The 11,345-nt window shown below is 37.7% G+C and overlaps 1 protein-coding gene across 1 annotated transcript; it reads right to left on the bottom strand.

The window, feature by feature from the left end:
* Window positions 1-585: 585 nt before the first annotated feature.
* efhb (EF-hand domain family, member B) lies at window positions 586-10,998 on the bottom strand. The gene is made up of 13 exons (XM_053612109.1): window positions 10,856-10,998; window positions 10,648-10,710; window positions 9,464-9,607; window positions 9,112-9,292; window positions 7,875-7,985; window positions 7,629-7,758; window positions 6,983-7,066; window positions 6,835-6,902; window positions 6,377-6,531; window positions 5,121-5,328; window positions 4,008-4,241; window positions 2,809-2,990; window positions 586-1,568 (listed from the first exon to the last, which is right to left on the bottom strand). Exons 1-13 carry the CDS (start codon window positions 10,919-10,921, stop codon window positions 1,422-1,424), a joined length of 1,773 nt encoding a protein of 590 aa, XP_053468084.1. The 5' UTR covers window positions 10,922-10,998; the 3' UTR covers window positions 586-1,421.
* Window positions 10,999-11,345: the final 347 nt, after the last annotated feature.

The raw sequence follows: 11,345 nt of genomic DNA, 5'->3' as shown, positions 1-11,345 counted from the left end.
TAAATCCGGGCCTGTGTGAAATTAATGCTTAACAGCACATTCACACACACACACACACACACACTCACACACACACTGGAGGATTTCTGAAACAGTGTCCAATAGCGTTCTTATTACACGTATGCACCAATTAATGTGCTTTTTTAAAATTATTATTATAAGCAGATTAATAAAATAAAAATGAGCCCTAATCCAAAAGGGTGTAAAATGGCGTATTAATGTACATCGGCAGCAGCGTGCCCGTCATTTTCTTGCGGATTGTTCTCTTCTTCGATGCTTGCACGATTAATTGGCTAATATGGTATTAGCATGTTCATTTAAACTGAAAATGATATCCACTCCGGTAATCATATTAAGACCTGTTTGCACACACATGACGAAAATCCCCACACAAACTATATTACTGCTGAGGAGAAGGAAAAGAAAAAAAAATCATAATCCTACTAACATATTTAAAACAAGTTAATGAATTCTGCTCAATCTTATAATTCTGTCGCTCCAAGACTGGATAAAGAATAACATCTTATAAAGGGGAATGGGATGACATGCATGCGTCGGTTTTACAATGGATGGATTTTTATTTTTTAATTTTTTTAAAAACCTCTTCATTCGGCAGGAATTATTCATGTATTTATTTGTTTGTTTGTTTACCTATTAGGGGGCCAAGCACCGAAGGTTATTTTGCTTCTACAAGGGAGTCTATGGACGCCCATAGAACGTTTTATATGCTTCTTATGGATTTTGGCACAGTGATAGAGGACAGTCCCAGCTACACTCACAGTCATTTTGGTGCATACAATGCCGTAGAAACGATTCCACTATCATCGGTTTTCCGCCATATTGGATTTTCTGCCATTTTGAATATATTTTCAATTCATTTTCCCTTCTGCTCTGACATATTTTGTCCAATCATTACCAAGTGTGAAAGGCGCATTGTGAGACCAATCTGAACAAAACTAGTTTCTCTAAATGTTTGACATGCAGGACATTTTTTTGATTCATTTATTTTTAGTTAAATATGTGATTATGTATATATGCGTACCTGAGCACAAGACGCTACAGGTGAACGCGGTTATTTTTTTTTAAAACAATAGATAACTCAAGGAATCTTTAGGCTTCTGAGTACAGAAAGGCCCGCTAAGCATGCAACGAAAGCTGGGAAATAACTACATCTTAGATATCTGAGATACTGTAAATGACCATTTCAACAGCTCACAAGCTAAGAAGCTATGTATGTATGTCTAGTATGTAGCATACTGTAGCACAGTGGCAGAGAGGTGGGTCAAGAAGTCATTTGTAATATCATTAATATTATTCTAATAATGCCTTATTGATACTAGTGTTCATTGGATATAGCATTTCAAATTCATCCTTGCGATGCTAAGAGAAACGATACAATATTGAACAATACGCATCCTTTTCTAATTTGCCTGGAGCTCACTGAGAAGCTTTCGAAAACTCTCCACACACACTTCTCCGGTGGGGTGACTCCTGGAAGCCAAGCTCCAGGCCTCCTCAAATGTCTGATCGGGAATACGCAGGCCGGCGTTCCGGAAAATATGCTCCATCTGAAACAGTAAAAATCAACTGTGTTAAAATGTAAATGTAAATGTAAATTTGATCATATTAGCGATTTTGTTTTTTTTCAAATATATATTAGAAATATTTTTAAAAGCTCTGTCTACTACTTTTTAATTGCTGTCCCTTTAACCCCGGCCATCTTGTTATATTTTTTATTATCTTCTACCTTTTCTTCTTCTTATTATTATTATTATTTTCTTATCCTCAGTATACAGTATGTAATATTGACAGAAACAGAACCCCAAACCCGTTCTGAAGCTCATGGATCCTCTTGATGCCAGGTACATGTTAAGTATGAGATGGTATGATCCATCTTTTGCTTTTAAATTTACAAACAGCATTTTCAACTCTTTTATTTCAACGTGAAGCCAAAGTAAGATTAGCATAAATGTACAAATTCATGTTCATTAGAGAAATCAAGCTACAACAGGTATAGCTATGGTGGGGGGAGGGGGAGGGGGGCGTTTAAATGGGACATTTTGACTGAACAAGACTTAATCCATTCAAAAACAACAATATTAGTATAATAATAAATTGTTTATTGTTTTATCAGTGTATTTATTGGCCCTAATAGCATCACACAGCTTTGCCATCATTAGAAAAGATAGCCAGGATCTGTGAATTTGCAACCCTAATTCCAAAAAATTTGGGACGCTGTGTAAAATGTAAATAAAAGCAGAATGTAATGATTTGCAAATCTCATAAACCCGTATGTTATTCACGATAGAACCTAGAAAACATATCAAATGTTTAAACTGAGGAAATGTACCATTTTAAGGAAAAATTTAGAATTTGATGGCCTCAACACATCTCAAAAAAGTTAGGACAGGGGCAACAAAAGGCTGGGAAAGGAAGTGTTATGTTTTCTGTGTTCTACTGTGAATAACATATGGGTTTATGGGATTTGCAAAATCATTGTATTCTGTTTTTATTTACATTTCACACAGCGTCCCAACTTTTTTGGAACTGGCGTTGTACACAAGTGTGCAATTAAGGGGGCCATATCGTCGTTTTCTCCAATTTGCCTATCGAACACGATCGGTTCAATTCCGTGGAGCTGATTTGTGACATCACAAACTGCTCATACATAATGCTTATGCTTCTCGAGTCATTATTTTGCAGACTTTGGCACTTTCTCCCAAACATCAACCTATACTGTATATCTGTAGCCTAGAAAAATGAACCATTTAAGTATTTTGAGTTTACTGACGACTCATGTTGGCCCACCTCGTCCTTGGTGCGAGGGCAGAAGAAATGTCTCTCATCCACCCCAAACAGCGAGTACAGTGTGGGAAAGAGCAGTTCATACGCCGTTCCCTCTTCACCGTAGTTTGTTCGGTCGCCGATGCGTTTGATACGTGGGGCGGCCAAATCCGTACGCACTGACGGAACACCGTATGTCCGATAATCTGTAGAACACAAAACAATGTTAATGACGCAAGCTGCTCTGGTATAACATTATAACGGAGATGGTGTATCGCTCATACTGTCTTTTTTCATTAATATTGTTATATTCATTCAATGTATGATCCCTTTATTAATAAAAACCATTAACAGTTTAAGGTATTTCTGCCTTACAATAACTTGAAACTGTTTTATGATGAAAAATACTTAGCGAGAAGCTTTTTGCAAGCTATGTTTTGGACTGAAGATTTATTTTAATGAAATTTATTTTCTTGAGAGGACATACAACACTTTCTTATGGACAGGTACAGTATGCGCTTATGTTTTTCTCTTATGTTTGAAAAGATCGGAACATACAGTATCTTCATATCGATAAAATTCTGATGTGTATCTCCATCATATACTGACTGTCCACTTTAATAGGAACACCAGAAAATTGCTGTAGCCCACGATTACACTACGGTTGTAAGGAGTGGTTTATATAGGTCTGGCCATTCTCCTCTGATCTCGCTCATCAACAAAACTGCTGCTCACGGGATATTTTTTCCCCCAGTGCCATTTGGGCATAACTCTAGAGACTGTTGTTGTGTTTGTTAAATCCCAGGAGATTTATACAATACTCAATACCGGCTCATTGGCCATCAACAACCATGCCATGGTGAAAGTCGCTGAGATCACATTTTTCTCCATTCTGATGTTTGATGTCATGTGATTGTCTGACTGAGCAAGTGTACCGGTGTTCCTAATAAAGAGGCCAGTGAGGTTATATATATATATATATATATATATATATATATATATATAGCGATAATATGTTTACTTTATTAACTCATAATGAAGGGGCATCTATATCTAACACACAAAATGTATGTTATGTATGTTCTTGTAGCATTATGAGGCTGTTAATTACTACTGTTGTCGGTATACACCGCGCTTGTCAATTGTGACTGCTGTAAAATGTGTCCCCCACGACTCGGAGCATTCGACCCACAGTCGAATGCTCTGATCGTAATGTGACTGACCGTTAGCAGCCAGCTTCCCCATGATGGCACAGATGGCAGAGGATGAGGTGATGAAGCGCTCTGGCTCTGCTAGAGTTCTGCGCAGTGTTTTGGGGGTTTTCAGAACACTCCCCACCTTCACAGGTTCCAGGTCTTCACACTTGGCCAGACTTTCAGTTCCAGCCTGTTTCTCTGCGTCTGCTTCCTGCACCTCAGCTCTCGTGCTGACAACCGGGGTTGTGGTGGGCTTCCGCTCTGTAAGGTTGGACAGAAGCTTTAACCCTTATGTTCTTCTCAGGTCAAAAGAACCTCTATGGGCTTTCTTTAACAAACCTGTATTTAACAATGTGTTTCTTTTACAGATTTTACTGATAGCTGGTCGTGATATTATATATTGTACATATATCTAGAAAGGCGACCAAATCGATGGAACATCGGCTTATTGCTGATGAGTTAGCGTTGAAGCCCTTCTAAAATCTCATCTACTACATCCTCGCTGTGTTTATACTCGTGCTCTTACAAACTATTCCAACTCAAACTCTACAACTTGTACATTTATCGAATTGATAGTGTTTTCCAATTGTAGTGGGGTTTTTTTTTTTTCTCAAAGTGCTATAAATTCTATCGGACCGTCATGTGACCGTGGTGCATTTTGTTTATAGCCTCATTTTAGCTTTTTACTTCTGCCAATTTTATTTAGGCTTCAAAATTCATAAAAGCCAATGGAAAAATCCTATTGGCTTTTTTTTGTCGAGGAAACCATGGTGATGCTAACTTCCGGGTTGGCCTAAAAAAACAACAAAAAAAACATTTTTGCAGCACTTTATATCTGCAAAGTAGCACCATTTGTTAAAACTCTTGGTTATTTAAAAGAGTTCATTAGTATTAGTATGCACTGCGTGTTATAACTGTACTGATGTCAATTCAAAAGTGTCAAGTTAAAACCTTCCTTACTGTAGTATATTTCTGTGTATTAATAAAAATTCCAATGATCCGTGGTGATTATTTACACTAGATACTGTATCTAAAGTCTCAAATGGACAGACATCAACACGCCAATACGCAGAGTGCTTCTAGTTATGTATATCTACGAGTAATAAACTGTATTAGCTCTAAAACAGCTATTGATTTCACCTCTTGCCAAAATCCTTTGCTCCGCTCGACTGATTGGCATTTTGTCCTTCCAATTAAGGAAATTCGCAAATTCCAGGAAGTTAATTAGCCCATCTTTATCGACATCACAGTAGTCCATAAGGTCGTCCAGGATGTCTGCGCTGAGGTCCAGGTTAAACTCACGGCACACGTCCCGCAGGTCCTCTTTATTGATCCCTCCCTGGCCTTTCTACACCAGAACAAAATTGACTTGATTATCAAAAATAAAATTAAATAAAGCATGTGCAATATTATACTAAACACTAATAAATATTACTGATTAATGCAGCAGAATTGTGCTTAGCTTAAAATTGCAGCATGAAGAGAATGCTAACACACACACACACACACACACACACACACACACACACAAAACTGAGGATTTCTACAATAATGTTAATAACAATACTGATAATAAAATAAAGTGTTTTAGTTAGAAAACGCTAGTAATCATGCTAATAATGAAATAAAGCCAACTGGAGATGATTAGCAATGCTAGTAACAATGCTAATAATGAAATAAAGCCAACTGGAGATGATTAGCAATGCTAACAACAATGCTAATAATGAAATAAAGCCAACTGGAGATGATTAGCAATGCTAACAACAATGCTAATAATGAAATAAAGCCAACTGGAGATGATTAGCAATGCTAGTAACAATGCTAATAATGAAATAAAGCCAACTGGAGATAATTAGCAATGCTAGTAACAATGCTAATAATGAAATAAAGCCAACTGGAGATGATTAGCAATGCTAGTAACAATGCTAACATTGAATTAAAGCCAACTGGAGATGATTAGCAATGCTAGTAACAATACTAAGAATAAAAACAAAGCTATTTATGAATGGTTACAAAATGCTAATAGCAATGTTAAGAATAAAAAATAAACCTATTTGGTGGTGGTTAGAAAATACTAATAATAATGGTAGTAATTTGATAAAGTTGAGGATGGTTAGAAATGCTAACATTAAAACTAATAATGAATAAAAGCTAGTTGAGAATGGTTAGAAAATACGAATAGCAATGATAATGACTGAAAGCTAGTTGTAGCTAGTTCTTCCATTCTTTCTGTGATACATAATCATTGGTGTAGGAATAATTCCTATTCATGTAGTTTAAATTCTACCATGATATACACTGGATTGCCAGTTTATTAGGCACGCTTATGTAGGACTTAATAAACTAAGAAGCTCTGTGTATCCAGTGAAGATTTACTACAGTAATTAACATTTGACCTTATCGTAGTGTCTGAATGCTTGCAGCAAAGAGGAGAAGTTGTGGAAGTTGGCCTTCTTCAGGTGCTGGCGTACAACGCTGACCAGCGTGCGACGTCTGTCCTGTCCTTTCCTGTGCTCTGAAGGTGGCGTTGCATGCAGGACGTCTGCTGCACCTAGGTGAAGTCAGGAATCCATAATTCAATATGGATGGTGCTCTGCAAATGCCTAGTTCGCCTCTCTTTTAAAATTTTTAGCCCAGATGCCTCAACCCGAGGAGTAACCGGGTCCACTATCCACCCCTCATAAAAGCGACGCTAATTAGCTATTAGAAATTATCATGGATATTTTAGCCTTATGGTAGTGAGTCAACATGACTGGACTTGTTTCATAATAATGAAGTTATTATTTCCTACGACAGCACACCCTCAAGGGTTGCCAAGACAAAACTCACTAAATACAAGTCCTGTTCAAATTACCAAACTCGTCAGGACGCAGCAACGCTCCGAATGTGTGATCAGCCGGAACCTTCATGGTGTCTGCGATTCTAAAACAGATCGATACAGATTAATGTTTGCGCTCCACCTGATAATAATGTATGCAGCAGCTGCAGTAATTAGGACTTACGGGTCATGCACTTTGCCGATCTGCGACTGTGTCCTCTCTCTGAAGTCGTCACATCTCTTCGAGACAAATTTTGCACTGTGGTTCCTTTGGTATGAAGACAGTAGTTTTTATTTTCTGATCATTTTTAACAAGAGCAGATGCTCTTCACTCTTGTGCATAATGGCATCTTAAAAGCTAACGAATAATCATTTTCCACATCTCCTGCTAGAAAGAAATCTGAAAATGTCTGCCGTAGTCATATCAGTATACATACTGCTCATTACCTGTTATTATAGTGTAACTGTAGTTACACTATATATGTTATATGTGTATATATGTTGTAGTTTTTAATACAGCAATATTCTGCATATTCTGAAAGTCAAGTTTAATGTGGAAATAATATTTTCATATGCATAGCTTTCTTCGATAATTCTGCTTTTAGACACAGAGCCAAGGAAAATGCGAAAAACGTGCTAAGGGTGTAAAAAAAAAAAAAAAAAAAAAAAAAAGATGGCCGCCCCACAGTATTACAGCATTCAGCTACAGTTTACTTCATGCTTATAGTTTATTTACCAAAGAATATTTTTAGGTCAAATAGACTTCCAGTACTTGTTAGCTAGCAGTGCTACAAGGCTCTATATCTGTATAAAATGTAAATCAGGCTTACGTCTGTGTATCACCGAGCCATTGGAGAGACTTTCTGGCATTGTGTCCATCATTGCGATGTGGCGTGGCCACACCGAACCTGCTGTCCTTCCTGTAACTACTCAAATCATACTTCCTGTTCAAACGCTCACCTGGGACAGCAAACAAGAAATTAGATCCAAAGTCAATCCAGTCACCTGTTGCGTTTGTCGTTTATCGTCGCATGTATGTTGACATGGATATACAGGATATTTTCTAGCTTACTTACCAACAAAGTAGGAATTGTGTGAGTGGATGTATTGCTCATGTCTGTCCTGCGCTTCTTGTTCTACCTGCACTGCTGTTTTTGGTGGATTGATGATCTCACCAGCGTTAATGGCTGCCCAAATAAAAAAACAAAAAAATGATCATTTAATTTCTTCTGTAATGAAGTTAGTGCTCTTGTTCATAAATGAAACCCCAAAAGCTTAGTGGTTAGCACTGCTGCCTCACACGTCCCGGATTGGGTGTTCGAATCCCGCCTCTGCCCTGTGTGCACAGAGTTTGCATGTTCTCCCCGTGTTTCAGGGGTTTCCTGCGGGTACTCCGTTTTCCTCCCCTAGTCCAAAGACGTGTGCTGTAGACTGATTGGTATTTCCAAAATTGTCTGTACTGTGTGAATGTGTGTGTGAATGGGTGCGTGAATGTGTGTGCGATTGTGCCCTGCGATGGGTTGGCACCCGATCCAGGGTGTCCCCCGCCTTGTGCCCTGAGTTCCCTTGGATAGGCTCTAGGCTCCCCTGCAACCCTGTGTAGGATAAGCAGTCCGGAAAATAGCTGGATTGAAACCCCAAAAGCACTTCTAATGTTATTGGAGAGTAAATATGATTTACATTTAGAATTCAATATACTTCCGTTTTCCTTATACTTTTATTTCGCTCACTCAAAATTAGCATCCCTCCCACCTAGACAGCACGGCCAATTTTGCTCCCTTGGTTCCCAGCCACTGATGCTTTACTATAATTAACCTTAGAAGAATGAAACAGCTTTCTTTCCTGTCTATCAGAGTGGCACGAGCCAATTGTGATTACATTGTTGTACACTTTTCAAGCCACAGGCTTCAGAATCTTGAAGGTTGCTATCAGCGCCATGTATGTACACTTCTGTGCTGCACAATTAGCTTTTTTGAGGAAGATGTAGTCATTGGATTGAAAGAATTGGAAACTACACTATAAATGGCTACATTTATACAATATTTGATCATCTGGATGATGCTTTTATCCAAAGCAACTTAAAACTGAGACTGATTATAACTGGGTTAAGGGTTTGTTGAAGGATCTGACCATTGAAGCTTGGGGATTTTTGGGTTTGAACTCACAGCCTTCCAATCAGTAGCACAACATCTTTATCACTGAGCCACCACTGCCCTATACCAAAAGTAGCCAAAGTGGCCAAAATGGGAGAAAATTTGCTAAAATTCCAAAGAATAACAATAAAAGATTACATGATTCTCTTGTGGATCTTACAATAAAGTAATTTAACACCAAAAGTTGTTTTTTCAGGATCAAGACCATTTGGAAGCCCAGGACCATTAACTTGGGACCGTCCAAATGGAGCTTTCTGTCTGCTGCCATAAATGGCCTCCTGAAGCTCTCGCAGCCTCTCTTGGTAATGGGTCTTGGGTGACGGGTTGATCACAGATCCAGCCTATTAATAAAAACCCCCACAAAAAACACATTCAGTAATCGAAAGATTCTCAGAGGTATTAAATTAATCTGACAAAATACAATATACAATATGGTTGAAAGACGTAAAGGCTTATATTGTCATTATCATTAACTGACTATTGACATGATTAGGGCATATGGTAATATTTACATTGATAGACGACCTCGTACTTATTCCATGCACCAGAGTGCTGGCGATATCAGGGTCATTTGCTTTCCCAAAGAAGACGCGGACTGTCCCAGGCTCTGGGTGTGAACTGCTGAGGAACTTCCTAACCACCAGGGGCGTCTCAGGCTACAGACAAGAAGCTGTTTAGGACTCCAATTGATCACAAGGATCTTAGACTACAAACCTGTTCTGTGTCACCTTAAAGACAAACTTTTTAGAGCATCCACACAACGATCTCCCTTGAGGTTTCCCCGGAGGCAGAGAACATTTAGAAACATTACATAAGTATATGTGTTGCGGCCTGGAAAACGTTTAGCCTCTCAGCTGAAGGATTTCACAGTTCTACTAAATGGTGGGAAATTCCCCAGAATTTATACACTGTGTGTATTCACACTGAAGATGCTGTGAGATTGGCTGGACTCTGAGGTCTGGAGGTGTGAATTGCCGTGAAACCACTAAGCATAACTATGCCCAGAAAATACTGCAATAGGTGCACAGAGACGGAAGGACTGTTGTCACCAATACCAACATCACAATATTGTCTGATGCACCATATCGCTAAATATTTACCATATCTTTGTACACTTTGAGTCATTTATGATTGACTCATTTGTCATTTATGATAATGACAAATAGAGCTCTGAGAAATTTGCGACCGAATTCTGGTAATTCAAGCTTAATATAGACATTATTTACCACCAAACAGTAAAGCAAATGAGTGGTGAAACATCTTCACACCGCACTTTGACACATTCAATATGACAAAACAGTACTGCAATGATGTAATGTTCTCCAACAATTCATGAACAATCCCCCAACAGATGTGTGACCCTATGAAAAAACCTACAGGATATGTTTTGCCATATTTTATTAAAAAGTATGTTACAAAGTATGATTTGTAAAAATCTGTTCATTTATTTCTTTTTTATCCCACACTATTTCTTTCATTAGTAATTCAGTGAAGTACTCAGTTTCATATGGAAAATTAATAAAGCCAAATTTATGTTTATATTATTCATTAAATAGATATGTTTTTGTCTTCCTCATAATCTCTTATCATATCAGACTTTAGCACTTGTGGTTTATTTGCTGATCTAACACCATCAGTATGACATGTAGGCCATAAAGCCACAAAGCAAACATTTTGAAGCTACAGTATTACTCACCCTTGGTGTTATTTCCTGCAGACATGCCTGTGCCCTGTCTCCTTGTGGTATAACTTTCCCTGCCTTTTCCAAGGAAGAAATCCTGTATGTTAGTCACATGGAAATTTAATTCCTTAATAGTCTTAATTGATCACAGAGAAAATTTCTACCAGGTAACGTTGGACATTAACAAACTGAAATCAGCTGGATTAATTAAATATACTATTACCGCTTTAATATTTGGAAAAGTGTCCCTGCGTCTCCAGCAGCTTGTTGTCCTTTCAAAAACAGTCATCGTAAACGTGTATATATATTCTGGATAACACTAACTTTATTATTTTGGACCCTGAATGTTTACCTGCTGTCTCTTAGGAACGGATTTTGGCAGCGCTGTGTATAGCAACAACCACATTGCATAGAACTCGTCCAAGATCATGAATATTAATAACACAGCATGAATATTAATTAGGATGTTCATTAAAGTGTAATGTGATAGGCTGAGGGGAAACATTGCTAAGGCAACCGGGCTCAGGCTATTCAATTATGAAAACAATCCGGTCCGACATAGTGAGGATTATTTCTCTCAACCTTTATATATATATATATATATATATATATATATATATATATATATATATATATATATATATATATATATAAGTTTCATATATTGCACATATATTGTGTTTTCATATTATTATCCAATACATAATATACAA

Source organism: Ictalurus furcatus, chromosome 23 (assembly GCF_023375685.1).
Source record: "Ictalurus furcatus strain D&B chromosome 23, Billie_1.0, whole genome shotgun sequence".
NCBI classification, from domain to species: Eukaryota; Metazoa; Chordata; class Actinopteri; order Siluriformes; family Ictaluridae; genus Ictalurus; species Ictalurus furcatus.
The sequence above is the reverse complement of the archived record's forward strand: the minus strand, read 5'-3'. Positions and strand labels throughout refer to the sequence as shown.

What these genes read in the sequence shown, in the direction of transcription:
- efhb (XM_053612109.1), bottom strand. Translation starts at nt 10,921, where the DNA reads ATGACTGTTTTTGAAAGGACAACAAGCTGCTGGAGACGCAGGGACACT. An exon ending in GCTGCGTCCTGACGAGTTTG is followed by an intron (nt 6,532 to 6,834) that starts GTAATTTGAACA and finishes GACTTCACCTAG; the next exon opens with GTGCAGCAGACGTCCTGCAT. An exon ending in GGGGAAGCTGGCTGCTAACG is followed by an intron (nt 2,991 to 4,007) that starts GTCAGTCACATT and finishes TGTGTTCTACAG; the next exon opens with ATTATCGGACATACGGTGTT.